This window comes from Thamnophis elegans, chromosome 10 (assembly GCF_009769535.1).
Source record: "Thamnophis elegans isolate rThaEle1 chromosome 10, rThaEle1.pri, whole genome shotgun sequence".
Classification (NCBI taxonomy): Eukaryota; Metazoa; Chordata; class Lepidosauria; order Squamata; family Colubridae; genus Thamnophis; species Thamnophis elegans.
This window is the reverse complement of record NC_045550.1, coordinates 21,345,492-21,358,819: the sequence shown is the minus strand read 5'-3', so window position 1 is coordinate 21,358,819 and position 13,328 is coordinate 21,345,492. Positions and strand designations below refer to the sequence as shown.

At 34.4% G+C, this 13,328-nt stretch overlaps 1 protein-coding gene across 1 annotated transcript in view; it reads right to left on the bottom strand.

The window, feature by feature from the left end:
• Nucleotides 1-13,328, bottom strand: part of CFAP43 (cilia and flagella associated protein 43) — a 65,402-nt gene that overhangs the window by 35,628 nt on the left and 16,446 nt on the right. Inside the window, exons 9-17 of the mRNA XM_032226040.1 lie at nucleotides 12,537-12,668; nucleotides 11,309-11,425; nucleotides 9,824-9,904; nucleotides 9,047-9,198; nucleotides 7,540-7,643; nucleotides 6,262-6,402; nucleotides 4,870-5,043; nucleotides 3,525-3,661; nucleotides 794-924 (exon numbers count right to left, since the gene is read on the bottom strand). Of these exons, the coding sequence (XP_032081931.1) occupies nucleotides 794-924; nucleotides 3,525-3,661; nucleotides 4,870-5,043; nucleotides 6,262-6,402; nucleotides 7,540-7,643; nucleotides 9,047-9,198; nucleotides 9,824-9,904; nucleotides 11,309-11,425; nucleotides 12,537-12,668 (1,169 nt within the window). The remainder of the gene's footprint in view (nucleotides 1-793; nucleotides 925-3,524; nucleotides 3,662-4,869; nucleotides 5,044-6,261; nucleotides 6,403-7,539; nucleotides 7,644-9,046; nucleotides 9,199-9,823; nucleotides 9,905-11,308; nucleotides 11,426-12,536; nucleotides 12,669-13,328) is intronic.

Below are 13,328 nucleotides of genomic sequence, written 5' to 3'. Positions count from 1 at the left end.
CTTCAACCTGTATCTATATACTTTCACAAGAAATTTGGGCAACCTAGAATATCTTATTCTCAGGACAGACGACTTACCTTAAATACAAATATACCTCTTTTATGCTTTATTCATAAAATATTTCCACAGTTTGGTCAGTAATTGTAGAATTACAGCCCTACTTTGCAGAGCAGATGCAAAACAAGAGTAGAAATGGTCATTTTTCCCTTAAATGTTCTAGTATATACTGGTACTATACTATACTACTTTTTCTTTTTTTTTCATCCTTCTAGTAATATTAATATATACAGAAGCAGACACATCACAGCCAAATTTTGTTTGTTCCTTTTGACAGCATCCCACATCCAGGCCTTCCGCACAGCCCTTAAGAACTGGCTAGCCCGTCAGGCCTGGGGACAAGGATAGCCGCCCCTCCCGAATGATGAATGAATGTTGCTTATTACTTTTATTATATGTGTCTACGTCATTGTTTGTATTCCCCCTTCCTGATTTTATGTGAGCCGCCCTGAGTCCCCTCAGGGAAAAGGGCGGCCTACAAATGTTAATAAACATTTAAACATTTAAACATTTTGAATAAACACATACGTAGTTATTTCTACAGAAAATTGTGAGTATTTAGTCAAATATTGTCAAGTTAATCAAATTAAAGCATCTCTCAATTGGGTTGGGGGATAAATAATCCTATCAGTTGGTCTAATGCAAATCACAATATATAAAGGCAAATAGCCATGTTTTTGAAAAGCAGCAGTCAGCTGAAAATATATCATCCTTTTATCCGTCAATATGTACATACTTCCATTTTAGACAAACAAGAGCTCCATCTTGGGTTCCAGTGACAAGTATATTTTGGCTATCCAATGAGAATGCCAATGATTTAATTCCTCGTCCATTATATGAATGGCAGTATTCAGAAGTCAGAATATCCTTGAAGAAAGATATTTAAGAAAAAATTACTGTTTTATCTGCTGGCTAAGGAATTTATTGTGAGAAGACTGGAAAGATGTAATGAAAACTTTTGCAGGTTGCATATAGTTTAACTATGTGAGAAGACTAAAAATGTTTTAGTAGCATTGGTCCTATTTTAGGTATTGGCAAATGTTGTAATTGTAAAGTATATCCCAAATATGTGATTTATATTTATTTACTAATTCTAATAAATATATATCAAATGGTCCAATTTCAAAAAAAGAAAATTCCATAGTTTACAGATAAAGATCACTACTAAGAGACACAGATAAACTGGTGATAGATGGAACTTTGAACTGTGTAAAACTCTTAATCTTTTGATCAATTTTAACAACTGATTAAAACAACTGATAAAACCATACACTCAAGCATTGTATAAAATATACAAAATAAGCAATGAAAATAATAGTCAAAAGGTTTAAATACTTAAGCAGAATCAGTACATTAAAAGGCATTTGAGAGTAAAAATGACTTTGCCTGGAACTGAAAAAGGAGTAAGTATACCTGGTGGGAGGACATTAAAATTTGGGGGGAGCTCTCAGGCAGACATTTGCTGTACCTCAGTAGAAGAGGGCAGCCAGTTAAAGTCCTCCAAAGATGACCTTAGGATATGTTCAGAAACAAATGGGAAAGGCACTTGTTCAGACACTGTACTGTGTTCTCAAGCCATTAAAGTATAAATTAACATCCTCACTTTGGATTGGCACCAGAAAATTTGTATGATTTCGAATTGCCCTGTTACAGTCAGTCTGCTTGATATTATTTTGTATTAAAATTTCTGAAGCATATTTAGGGGCAATCCTTCATGTCAATAATTTAACAGTGAAGTCATCTGTGCATGTATTACTGTAGTGAAGCTATTTTTAAAATAACATCTGTGGTGTCACCCTAAAGTAATAAAAAGTGCTTTGTATCACTGACGCCATTAGAGCCTGTAATGTCAGAAGTGGCTCCAAAGCAACATCAAACTACCGTATATACTCGAGTATAGGCCGACCCGAATATAAGCCGAGGCACCTAATTTTACCACAAAAAACTGGAAAAGTTATTGACTCGAGTATAAGCCTAGGGTGGGAAATGCAGCAGCTACCGGTAAATTTCAAAAATAAAAATAGATACCAATAATGTTTTTGAATATTTATTTCAAAGAAAAACAGTAAACTAGCGGTGTATTCAATGAAATACTTCACTCACCTCATGATGCTGATGTCCCGCTGTGATGATGATGTCCCGTGCAGCCGCGGGAGCGATGTCCCGCCTCCTATGACACACGGCACAGTGATTCCTATCATTGGATCACTGTACCAGAGGAGGTGGAACATCGCTATGTGGCTGCTTGCCATAACAAGGAGGAGGTGGGACATCGTTGCAGAGCGGCAGGAGGGGGAGGAAGGGGAATCGTAAGACAGCCCTGCATTACATTAGAACGTGAGGAGGGGGGATGGTGCGGTGCGCGCTGCGCGGCAAACTGACACAGAGGGAGGGGAAACTCACAGGGGCACTGGGCCATTCACGAGTGTCACCCAGCGGCATGGCCCCGCCCCTTTTTCTCCTCCATTTCGGGCAAATTTTTCACTGACTCGAGTATAAGCCGAGGCGGCTTTTTTCAGCCCAAAAAGTGGGCTGAAAAACTAGGCTTATACTCGAGTATATACAGTATGATGTCTTTTGGGAAGAATATAGCACCATCTGGAATAGATTGAGCAGCACCCATCATCTACTATCCATCTTGTCTACTAACAGCAAACCTTCCTTGTCTGTATTAAGTTTTAATTTATTGGCTCTCATCCAGTCTGTTAATATAGATAGGACAAACTGAGGACTTCCTCTGACTTACCTTGATCTGGTAAAAAAAAAAAGAGATAGAACTGGAGAGAATCAGCATATGGACATTTTAAATTTCCAAAATGATATCACTAAGCAGTTTCATGTAGAATCACAAAGGAGATAAAATTGGAATTTGCAGAATCCACATGAATGCCATAAAATCCTATAGAAATTCCTCACCTTTACTTTTTCTGGAGATGGAAAGCTAGATAATTAGCAAAAACACTATTCTATCCATGTCTAGCTTTGACCAACTAGGACAGCATGCTTGATGAATTGAAAACTGCCAAGTGGAATCAACAGGATGCATATTTTTTTTGTTTCTCACTTGGCCAAACTAATCCAACAAATTTATCAAGGCAGTTCAGTGCAAAATCCAAGTCTAAAACTCCATTTCATCCAGAATGTCAATTTAATTCAAGAATGTATGGATATGATCAGCCATCATATGCTGAAGCACCTTGTGCAGAACAGAATATAAAATATTCAGTCCCTTTGATTGTTCTAGATGCAAACCGAGACATCTATAAAAAAGATCACTCATTCCTTCTAACTTCCAATTTTTTCAGTTGTTCAGTTGCATGTTTCAGTCACAGTAGAACGGGTAAAATGAAATCATCAGAGTGCATTTTCTTAATACTGTTTGTAAATATGTACCTTAAACACCAAAGAAATTCATTTGATGACTCAAAGGAACACAGATTAAATGAAAACTAAGTTGTGACAATTACCAGAGTTGAGGCATTATGAATAAACAATAGCCCACTCTCTGCAGCTGAAGCTAGCCATTTGTCATGAGGCGACAAACACAGGAATGCTTGTCCAAACTGTTTGCTTGGTATCTTCTTCTCTGACATGATTGGTTGGTCTTTTGATGTCATCTGCTGTAAAGCCACCTGCTATAAAGCAATGCCATATACAGTAACTGATGTGGTCATAGGAATATGGAAGGTAGCTCCTGTCAAATTAAGAAAACTAATACAATATAACCAAACATCCTTTCAATAAACCTAGAATAAAATTGAGTTGGAAGGGACCTTGGAGGTCTTCGAGTCCAGCTCAAGCAGGAGAAACTAAACTGTTTCAGATATGTGTCTAGACTCTTCTTAAAAACCTCCAGTGATGGAATGATGGATTTCTGAAGGCAAGCTGTCCCACTGGTTAATTGTCCTCACTGTTAGGAAGTTTCTCCTCTTTCTTCTTTCACATCTCCCTTGAAATTCCATCCACAGAAATATTCTTTATTTCCTCATAATCCCAGCTTTTCTGCCCTGATACTAGTTCAATTCTTGTTCAACTTTACCCCATTTGATACTTCTCTCAGTTTTTATTATCTACCAGTACTTATTCAGTCTTTTATTTCATATACAGCTCAGAGCTACATAAAGCAGTGGCAGTAATCCTGGTCTGATGAGCTGCCTTTTTATTCAAAAAGATCTTTTCTCCTCAAATGCCCTCTATAAGCATAGCAGTTTCTCACTGCACTTTTCAGCTGCACAAAATGAACATTCCCAGAATCTCTCCATTTTTAAAGGACAAAGTTGGGAAAATGAAACTAAAGGCTAATTTATATAGGAGCATTTTAAGATCCAAAAATCCAATCTAGAGGAAAATGAGTGTTTAATAATATTGTGAATAAATAGAGTGTATTGAATAAATTTAATTCTTTAAAAAAATAACAGGCCAGGGGCCAAGTTAGATGACATATTAAGTGTGTTATCATTTTTAATCTCTCTGAATTTTTGTGTTCAATCAAAGCATCTCAACTTATGGATAGGCATGTCCGGGATCAAGAGATGTTGAATAATTGCTCCCCCAAAACCACTTTCCTTTAAATATGCTATTTTACATCCTAACAGGAAATATCTGTTGTAGGTAGAGTGGGGAAATAATTTTTATTGGGAAATTGGAGCAGAAGATAGATTTAAACTTTCTCCCATTTGTTCTACAATTCTGGTTTGGACTGTAAAATCCAGAAGTGCAATTTCCAAGAAAAGTGTTTAAAGGAATTGCATACATTTGCATACATTTTGTTTAGTTTGACCCATAATTAAAGTCTACTTGTAAAAGGAAGACATACTTTTTCAATAAGATGATATTTACAGATGTAGGAAGAGGGGCTAGTACAGGCAAGTACTGTTTCATCCTTCCGCTTGACCAGAGAAAGTAGTGGGAACTCTAATTCATACATATGCTTCTGAATAATACTGTCTTTCAACAGCCCTCTTTCTGTAATACACATTTCATTGTCTGCAGATTTAAAAAAGATAAAAAGGAGAAATAACTTTGTGTAATATTTTTTCTCTTAGAGAATATTTGTTAAGAAAAAAAAATACCAGATGTAATTGGGTCTCCCAAAATGTGTATGTAATTATCTTGGATTATTTGTATTTAACTTTTGTAATTGGCCTTTTGAATGCAACAATATAAAAAAAAATCCACAAGTATATGTTGAGGGTTTCAAAGTCAAATTTTCACAAGACTCTTTCATTAGTTTGGGGCATAACATAATTTGAGCACAACACTTAAACCATTTCATACATATGAAGAGTATTCCAATATTAAACGCACACTTATTAATTTTAAAAAAATCTGACAAACAAAGTGACTTGCGAATCACAGCTGCAAAACAGAGCTATTTCACCTTGACATGAAGTTAATAGTGCTTTTTATTACCAGAATATTAATATTTTATCAATATTATTATTGGGCTGATACATATTTCAAATCATTATCAGTAGGGTGATAATCTAGGAAAACAGTGTTTGGTATAATGATTAACGCATCAAGATAGAAACTGGAAGAACATGAGTTCTGATCACATATTAGGCATGAATCTAGGTCAGGCACTAGGAAGTAGATAATGGGAAACCATTTCTGAAAATCCTTCCAAGAAAATTGTGGGGACTATTACTTGGAATCGATACTAACTCGAAGGCTAAATCAATCAGGCGCTCTAAAAAACTCGCCCCACTAAGAGCTGCCAAAATCCTGCTTCTCTTTTCTTCTTTGCTGAGCAGAACAACAGTCTTTTTCTTGTTTACTTTCTCTTCCCTTCTTTCTCCTTGCTTGGAAAAGATTTTCCCTCTCCTCCTTGGCTGCTTTTCCTTCCCTTCATCAGGAAGTCCCAGCTCCGTGGCCTTTTGGCCTGTCTTCAAAAAGTGGTTTTGAACCTCTGAAAATATTTTGTATATGATAGCTTCTTTGTTTGTTTATATTTCATACTTTTAAACCAGCTGTCTCTCTCAAAGAGGGGCTGGTATACAATATAATATAATTGATCAATAAAACAACATATAAAAACTTAACATTAACATTGTTAGCATTTTAAAAAAATATATAGAACAATGACATTATAAACATGTTAAGAACATAAGGATCTATTCACACTTTGAAGTCAGCATATATTACTTTCAAATGGTGACTGCACTTTGAAATAACAGAACTCAGCACTAGATTGATTCTTACCTGAAATAATATTTAGAGGAAGTGTAAATATCTCCACTCTTCCCCTTTTGAACTCCGTTGGAGAAAGAAGTGCAATCACTTCAGTTAATTCATTTTCTTCATTATACTGTAAAGTTATGTCCACAATCTCACCAGACAACACTACAGTGAAAAGAAGACAACATTCAAACCACATGTAACATCAAAATAGATTATCACTTTTTTGGGGGGCTAAAATAGTTTAGAAGTCCTTGGAAAGACAAATTAGATATATTTTTAATATCCTGTCTTACTTTATCATTGAGCACTAGAATACAAGACTTATTTAGTGTCCTATCTAGCCAATGAATAGACCCTAAATTTATTGATTTCTAAGAAAATAATACACATAATATGCCTTATAACACATGGGCTACCAATCTAGCCTGTAGTTCTTGAATACTGTCAGTGTAGCTTCACAATTTTGACTTTTCAGCATTCCATCTTGATGGCAAGATAACATGGGAAACGTCATCCCAGCCTATATTACCCATAAAGACTACCCTCCTGCCAGCTTTTGATAAGTTGCCAGGATAGTAACTGTAATATGAAATGTATTACAGATATTTTGTAATCTTGAGTCACTGCATCCCCTTTTACTAAGCGTTATACTGAAATTTTTAGAAATTGTTTATATAAATATACAAGTAGTGAGTATGTTAGGCAACTATAATTCACAATTACAGTGGTATGAAAAAGTAATGAAAAAGTAACTTTGTGACCCATGGCCACATTTATGACCTTCACTGAGTAATGTTAGTTTGCATTGTCCTGAGCTTGATTCATTTTTTTCTTGCCCCCACTCTTCCTGTATATATGCTTACTCTCTTGTTATCCTTTCCTGTCTAATGAATGCAAATACAAACACTAATCCTCTTCTTGCTATATTGATCAAAAACAATCAAATTATATGCTTATCCTTTTAAAATGTTTCTCATTTATAACAATCTACTTTCTTGCTTACAGTGGATATTCTTTGTTGCACCTATTCATGCTATTACACCTATTCATATTATAATACAGATGTTTCTCCACTTTTTTTAAAGCATATGTTTAGGATTTTACCAAAAACCTACAGACTCAATAGATGATTATAAAAAGAAATATATTATTAAGATCACACAATATTCTCACTGATTTAAGAAAACTGATCATTCTGAAATAAAATATTTGGGTTTTGACATCTAACATTTGTTCTAGGAAAAAATATTGTCCACATACATAGAAGAAATAAGACATCCATAAATTTCTGTATATTACCTATATATCCCAGTACTTTAAACAATGTTGATGGGAGAGCATTTAAAATAAAAACATTTCCATCTGTAGAAGCTGCTATGAGAAATTGGCCAGTTTGTTCATACCTTAGGAGGGAAAAAGAGTAAATAAGATGATAGCACTTGATCAGCAACCAGGATAATGGGATCCCTATTATTTCAAAGGAATTACAGTATATATATTTTGAACTTGGCCAAGAACAAACTTTAGGGGGGGGGATCAATTTAGCACTAGTAAGCACATGCACCAGCATACTCCAACACGATTCCTTTCAGGTACTGCAATAGGCCATGTTAGAAATTGTGGTTCTAATAGATAGGTCTAATAGGTTCTAATGGGAGAATTTAACTACCCTGCTATCAACTGGGAGGCAAACTTTGCACCAAGTGGGCGTTCCACCCATCACTTCTGTGGTCATGTGATTGTGATTTCAGTGTTAGGCAATTACAGTAGCTCTCACTTTTAATGGCTGCAGCATTTCATGGTTATGTGATTGCCACTTGAACCTTCCCTTCTGGATTTCCACAAGCAAGGTCAATGAGGAAGCCAGCAGGCAAGATTGCAAATTATTAGATTAAGTTGCTCCTATTTTTTTACCCAAGGAGTATGAGATCTCAGTGATCTCCTACTCTGTAGCACCCCTCTGCCCACCTGTACTCCATAGTACATGCCTACCTGCAAACCCTAATTCACATGTGGTTCCTGCCAGCCTAGCCATTGTACCACCAGCCTTTCTGGGCTCCATACAGCCATCCAGGTATCCACATAGCTGCCATTGGCCTGCTCGCACTCTTTAGCACCTACTTGTGATAGCCATTAACCTATGGTCCCTATGCACTCCCACATTCACCCACTTCCTGCTTAATGACCCTCCTGATCCTGGGGCAGTTACAACAGCAACTGAGGATGTTAGGATTTCCATCAGTAAGCAATGAGGTGATGTGACATTGTACTTTATGATTGTTTCGGTTAGCAGTACTTAATCCTAGTCCTTATTGCAGTTGTAACCTAAAATAATCTATAGCATCTGGAAAAGGGAATGAAGGAGAATAAAAAGAACCGTAAGGACATCAGGAAAGGGGCAAATCAGAAAGTGAGAGCAGAATTAGAATGAATAAGACCGAATGAATCAGAGCAAGAAAACTGATGGGGGTGATTAAAAAGGGGAGAGGGAACCAATATGTTTTTCCCAATCCACCCAACTTTGTAAATGCAGTTCTCTGGAACCCCACCTCAGTTTTGTAATCATATCCTCAGGTAAATTATATATTTCTGAACTTTCAATCGCTTCTTTCTTGTAAGATGGGTGAGTGATAACTGGCCATATTGTAAATAGATGTCATCTATATTGCATTAGTAACATTTTACCATGATGCAACACAACACACATTCAAAATGTTAAAGGTACCACATGTCTGAAAATTCTGAGAATCTTGCAAGTAGTCTGGATCAGACCACCTTCTTTGCTCTGCCAATTTTACATACTTACCGCAAAAACTGCACAGTCATGTTCTCAGAAAGGAGAATTCGGTGAATTACTCTAGGAGTTTCAACATTTGTAAGATCTACAAAAAAGACACGGCCTGTTGGAGTTCCTACTGCAGCACTGTGAGAGGAGAGGCTACAAGCCATCGCAGTAACCTTGGAAATAAACAAATGATAATGATTTTTTTTCATGTAGATCATTTGAGAAAAGATACTTTATTTTTTCTTTCATGGATTTTTATTAGGCCAGCCTCAATTTAGAGCAGAAGTGGGCAATTAATTTTCCCATGGGGCTATATGAGAAACTGGGACTATTGTGGAAGGCTGCTACCCCCCTGCTGATGCTATTGTCTTGTCCCCTATTGCCACCACCACAGGGACAGCCAAAGGGCCGGATATGGCCTGCAGACCATAAAATGTCCAGGCCTATATAGAGAAAATCTGTTACCAAACCAAATCAAACCCAATCTGTTTTGATGATGCAATAAAAAACATTTCATATGAAATAATAATCTATACATAGTTTAGATTCTCAGCAGAAATAATTCAAAACAATTTGATATTTATTAATGTGAACAATTAAACAATGTAATTGTTTTATGTAGGAATAAGATATTTTAAAAAATCATTTCATAGATTTAAAAAAGGAAAATAATATTTGGGGTATTTTAATATATGTTTACCTTAACTCTCCATTTGGTTAATTGTATTGATGGCAGTATTAATATAGAATAGTAAGTCAGATCCAATACATTAAAACTCAAATTCTATTTGTACGTACCACTGTATGTAAACACAGTGTGCTGATAAAAGCACCATTATCCAGCTCCCAAACTTGTATCTCTCCTGATTTTGCTGCAGACTATAGTAAAAAGGAATAAAAATGTGATAAAACTAGGAAACAAAATAAAGTTTCTATTATTTATGTATACATTTTACTAATTTATTTTGAACATATTTCCTAGTTCCTTGTCATTATATTTATTTTATTTTTAGTTGTAAAATTTATTGGCTGCCGATCTAACCACAGGGTAACTTTAGGCAGCTTACAATAAATAATAAAAACATAATACCCCCTCCCACACCCACATCCCTAGTTCATATGGGTCAAATCAAAGAAATGCATCAAAATAATTAAAGAAAGGATGGAACAGATATACAATGTCTTAAATATAATATACAGTATAGAAGCAAATTATTTTATATCCTAGCATTTAATATTAAGTCAGTAGGTGATTTGGTACTTGTGTTGGTCACTTAGTCTGTTTTATTTACATTATACAAAATTATTTCACTAGTAAGTGTGGTGATAGCCCTCACAATATCCATCAATAAGTGTACTTTACATTATTTCCTCACAGTACACCCATTAAGAAAAATCCACCAAGCTGACCTCAATTACTGCATTATGCTGATATCTTTCATCCATTTTCTCCTCTGGTAAGTAAGGCCAAACTTTTCAGCCACATTAAAGGTTTAAGGGGCAAAAGGAACAAAAGGGATTACTTGGATCTTTTTTCTTATACACACATTTTTTTTTGTTTTTAATTTTGCTTAATCACTAATTAAATCCCAACTTTAGAATTCTCACTTTAACCCTTGCTTCAGTCTAAAACTTAAGCAACATAAAAATGTCAATGAAAGAAAACCGGGTTTTTTTTTACTTAATAAATATAAAATGTCTGAAAAAGGGGCAAAAAATAACTCTTTAACTTGTTGTAAGAATTCCTTCAGAAGAGTCATATTGTCCTTTCCTACCTTTGAGTGTGTTTCCTCACATACTGCATGCACTTGAGCAAGTTTATGAATTTTTGTATGTTTGTTTGTTATCCTTCCTTTGGATAAGATTTTTCTAAAGGATTTTTTTCTTTTATTTTGATACTAGCTGATGGTCTTATAAGCTTGGAGTTCCTTTGCTATTCTATTTTAATATACTATATTATGGATATTATTTTCCTTCTGCAACAGCTGAATTGAACAAAACTGGTTTGAATCTGTTCAAACTCCATATGTGCTGAAAAAACAAGCCACTAATCTGTTTGCTTAGAACCATAACGTGCCTTATTTAAATGAGCAGATTAAATTGTTTGGGAAAATGAGAAGAATAAAAAATTAAGCAACCAATACAGACATATGATTTCAAGCCTCATTTAGAAATTGCCATAGTGGGAACATTCATCGAATGATATTGCAAAATGACACTAAAAATTCTGGAAAAAAATATTTTTTTCTTCTCTGCTATTTAATATAAATGAAATTTTCTTACCACGCAGTGCTTGTTGCCTGGAACAATAAAATCAGCTGCTAAGAACTGACTCATACTTGCATCCAGTAATGTAATAACATCTTCATTTGAATTTGGATTAAAGATATAAAGTGATCCCTATTAATTAGAAATGATCCACAATGGAAAGATCAGAGAAAGCATTTATACATATTCTTAATTATTTTAGGAAAATATACATCTTATTTCACCACTTGTGACTGAACTCAGGGTGAAGGCATACATCATATTATACTAACTTTCTTAAATACTATATACCAGTCTCAAAACTGTCACTATTTCCTTTTGGCAAAAGTATGAAATACTAAGTTCTTGAGAATGTCTCTAGAAACTTTACCTGAATGGCTTATTATGTGAAAAATGGTTATTTGAATCAATTACTTCAATACTATCTCTTTCATTGAATGTCCTCCCCAAAACTGTCATCTCCACCCAATTTTTTTTTTTTAGTAATTTTAATGTTTTGCATTAAAATCCAATAGAATGCAAAAAATATTTATTCTATTGCTTAAAATGCTTCCAAAATGGATCCAAAGTGATCAAAATATATCTTATGAGACAAACCGATTCTGAGCTTGAATTTTTCAGCATCATACAAATGTGAATCATCTCACTACAGTAACCAGGAAAATCTACACTCTAATGTGAACCTTTATATATCAGTTTTATGTTAAAACTAATCTGAAGATATCTATATAACAGAATGGTCTAAAAATATTAAAAAGTACAAATCCATCCAGTCTAATCCTGAGTGGATGTCAGAAATAGAATGTCCAAACAATTGTTTCACTGGGAAATTTGGAAGGGTTTTTAACTTTTAAGTGTTGATAATTGTTTCACATAGAATGACTACTTGTGCAATGTTTAATCTGAAACAGACAAAAACCCTTTAACTACAAGATAATAACATAAGAAAATAAATGGTACAACAAATAATGTTGAGTGAAATAATTCAATTAAAACTGTTATTTTTTCAGTCCTTAATTTTACTAAAACTTCATCCAACTGGTAACAAATCAGCCTGATCTCAGGTTATTTGCTTCTGATCTGAAGAGATCAATCCCTCATTTGATAGTATTCATTTGTATTCACTGAAAGAATCACCACATTAAATCATGTTAGGCTTGATTTTGTTATATGGAAAAAATGCTAATAAATACATATTTATCTGGGTATATCATATAATAAGATGTTTGCCTGGCACAAGTACCTTTTCTGTTTCTACTAGCAGGTAATTGTAATCAGGGGAGAAGAAAAGAGTTGTTATTGGCTCTTCAATTTCAAAGCAATCTTCTGCTTGAAAGTTTGTGCCCTTGATTTTGTAAAGGCGAACAAAACCGTCCTAGGGGATAAAACATACAGACACCGTAAAATGCACAATTCATACCAACTTTTCCAACCCCTTCCGCCCCCCAAAAACTCTAGGTACAGCATTGTGTTATTTGAAAATTATTTTGTATGAATATCAGAGAATATTTGAAACCTAACTATATTGACATTGGAAAGTGAATCTCTCAGCTCTCTTTTACTTTCAAAAGTGGGTGGATGAAAAGAAGCATGTGAAATTAGGTTATAATTGTGCAAAAGGTTATGAGATTTAAAGTCTTCCTTCATTTTTCTTATTTAAATTGTTCCTTCCAACACCCAAGATTAGAAAATGCATATAGGTGAACATTAATTTAGGGGTAATTTATACAGGAAACATCTCTTAAAGCAGTAATTGATATTTGCTTTCCAGAACAATTATAAATTCAGTACAATTTATTTCTTCCTATGCCTATTTTGTAAAAAAAATAATTCATTAGATATCCAAATATATACAGTATATATTTAGATATCCATTTGATACATGGATATCCATATCATATTACAATTGTAAGTACACATAACTAATTTCTTTGGTTTAATAAGCTTCTATGCCACATTTTGGGGAAACAATGATATTACTTATTTTTCATTTGTCTCTCATTTTAACATCTAGAAACTGAATATAACCCTTGTA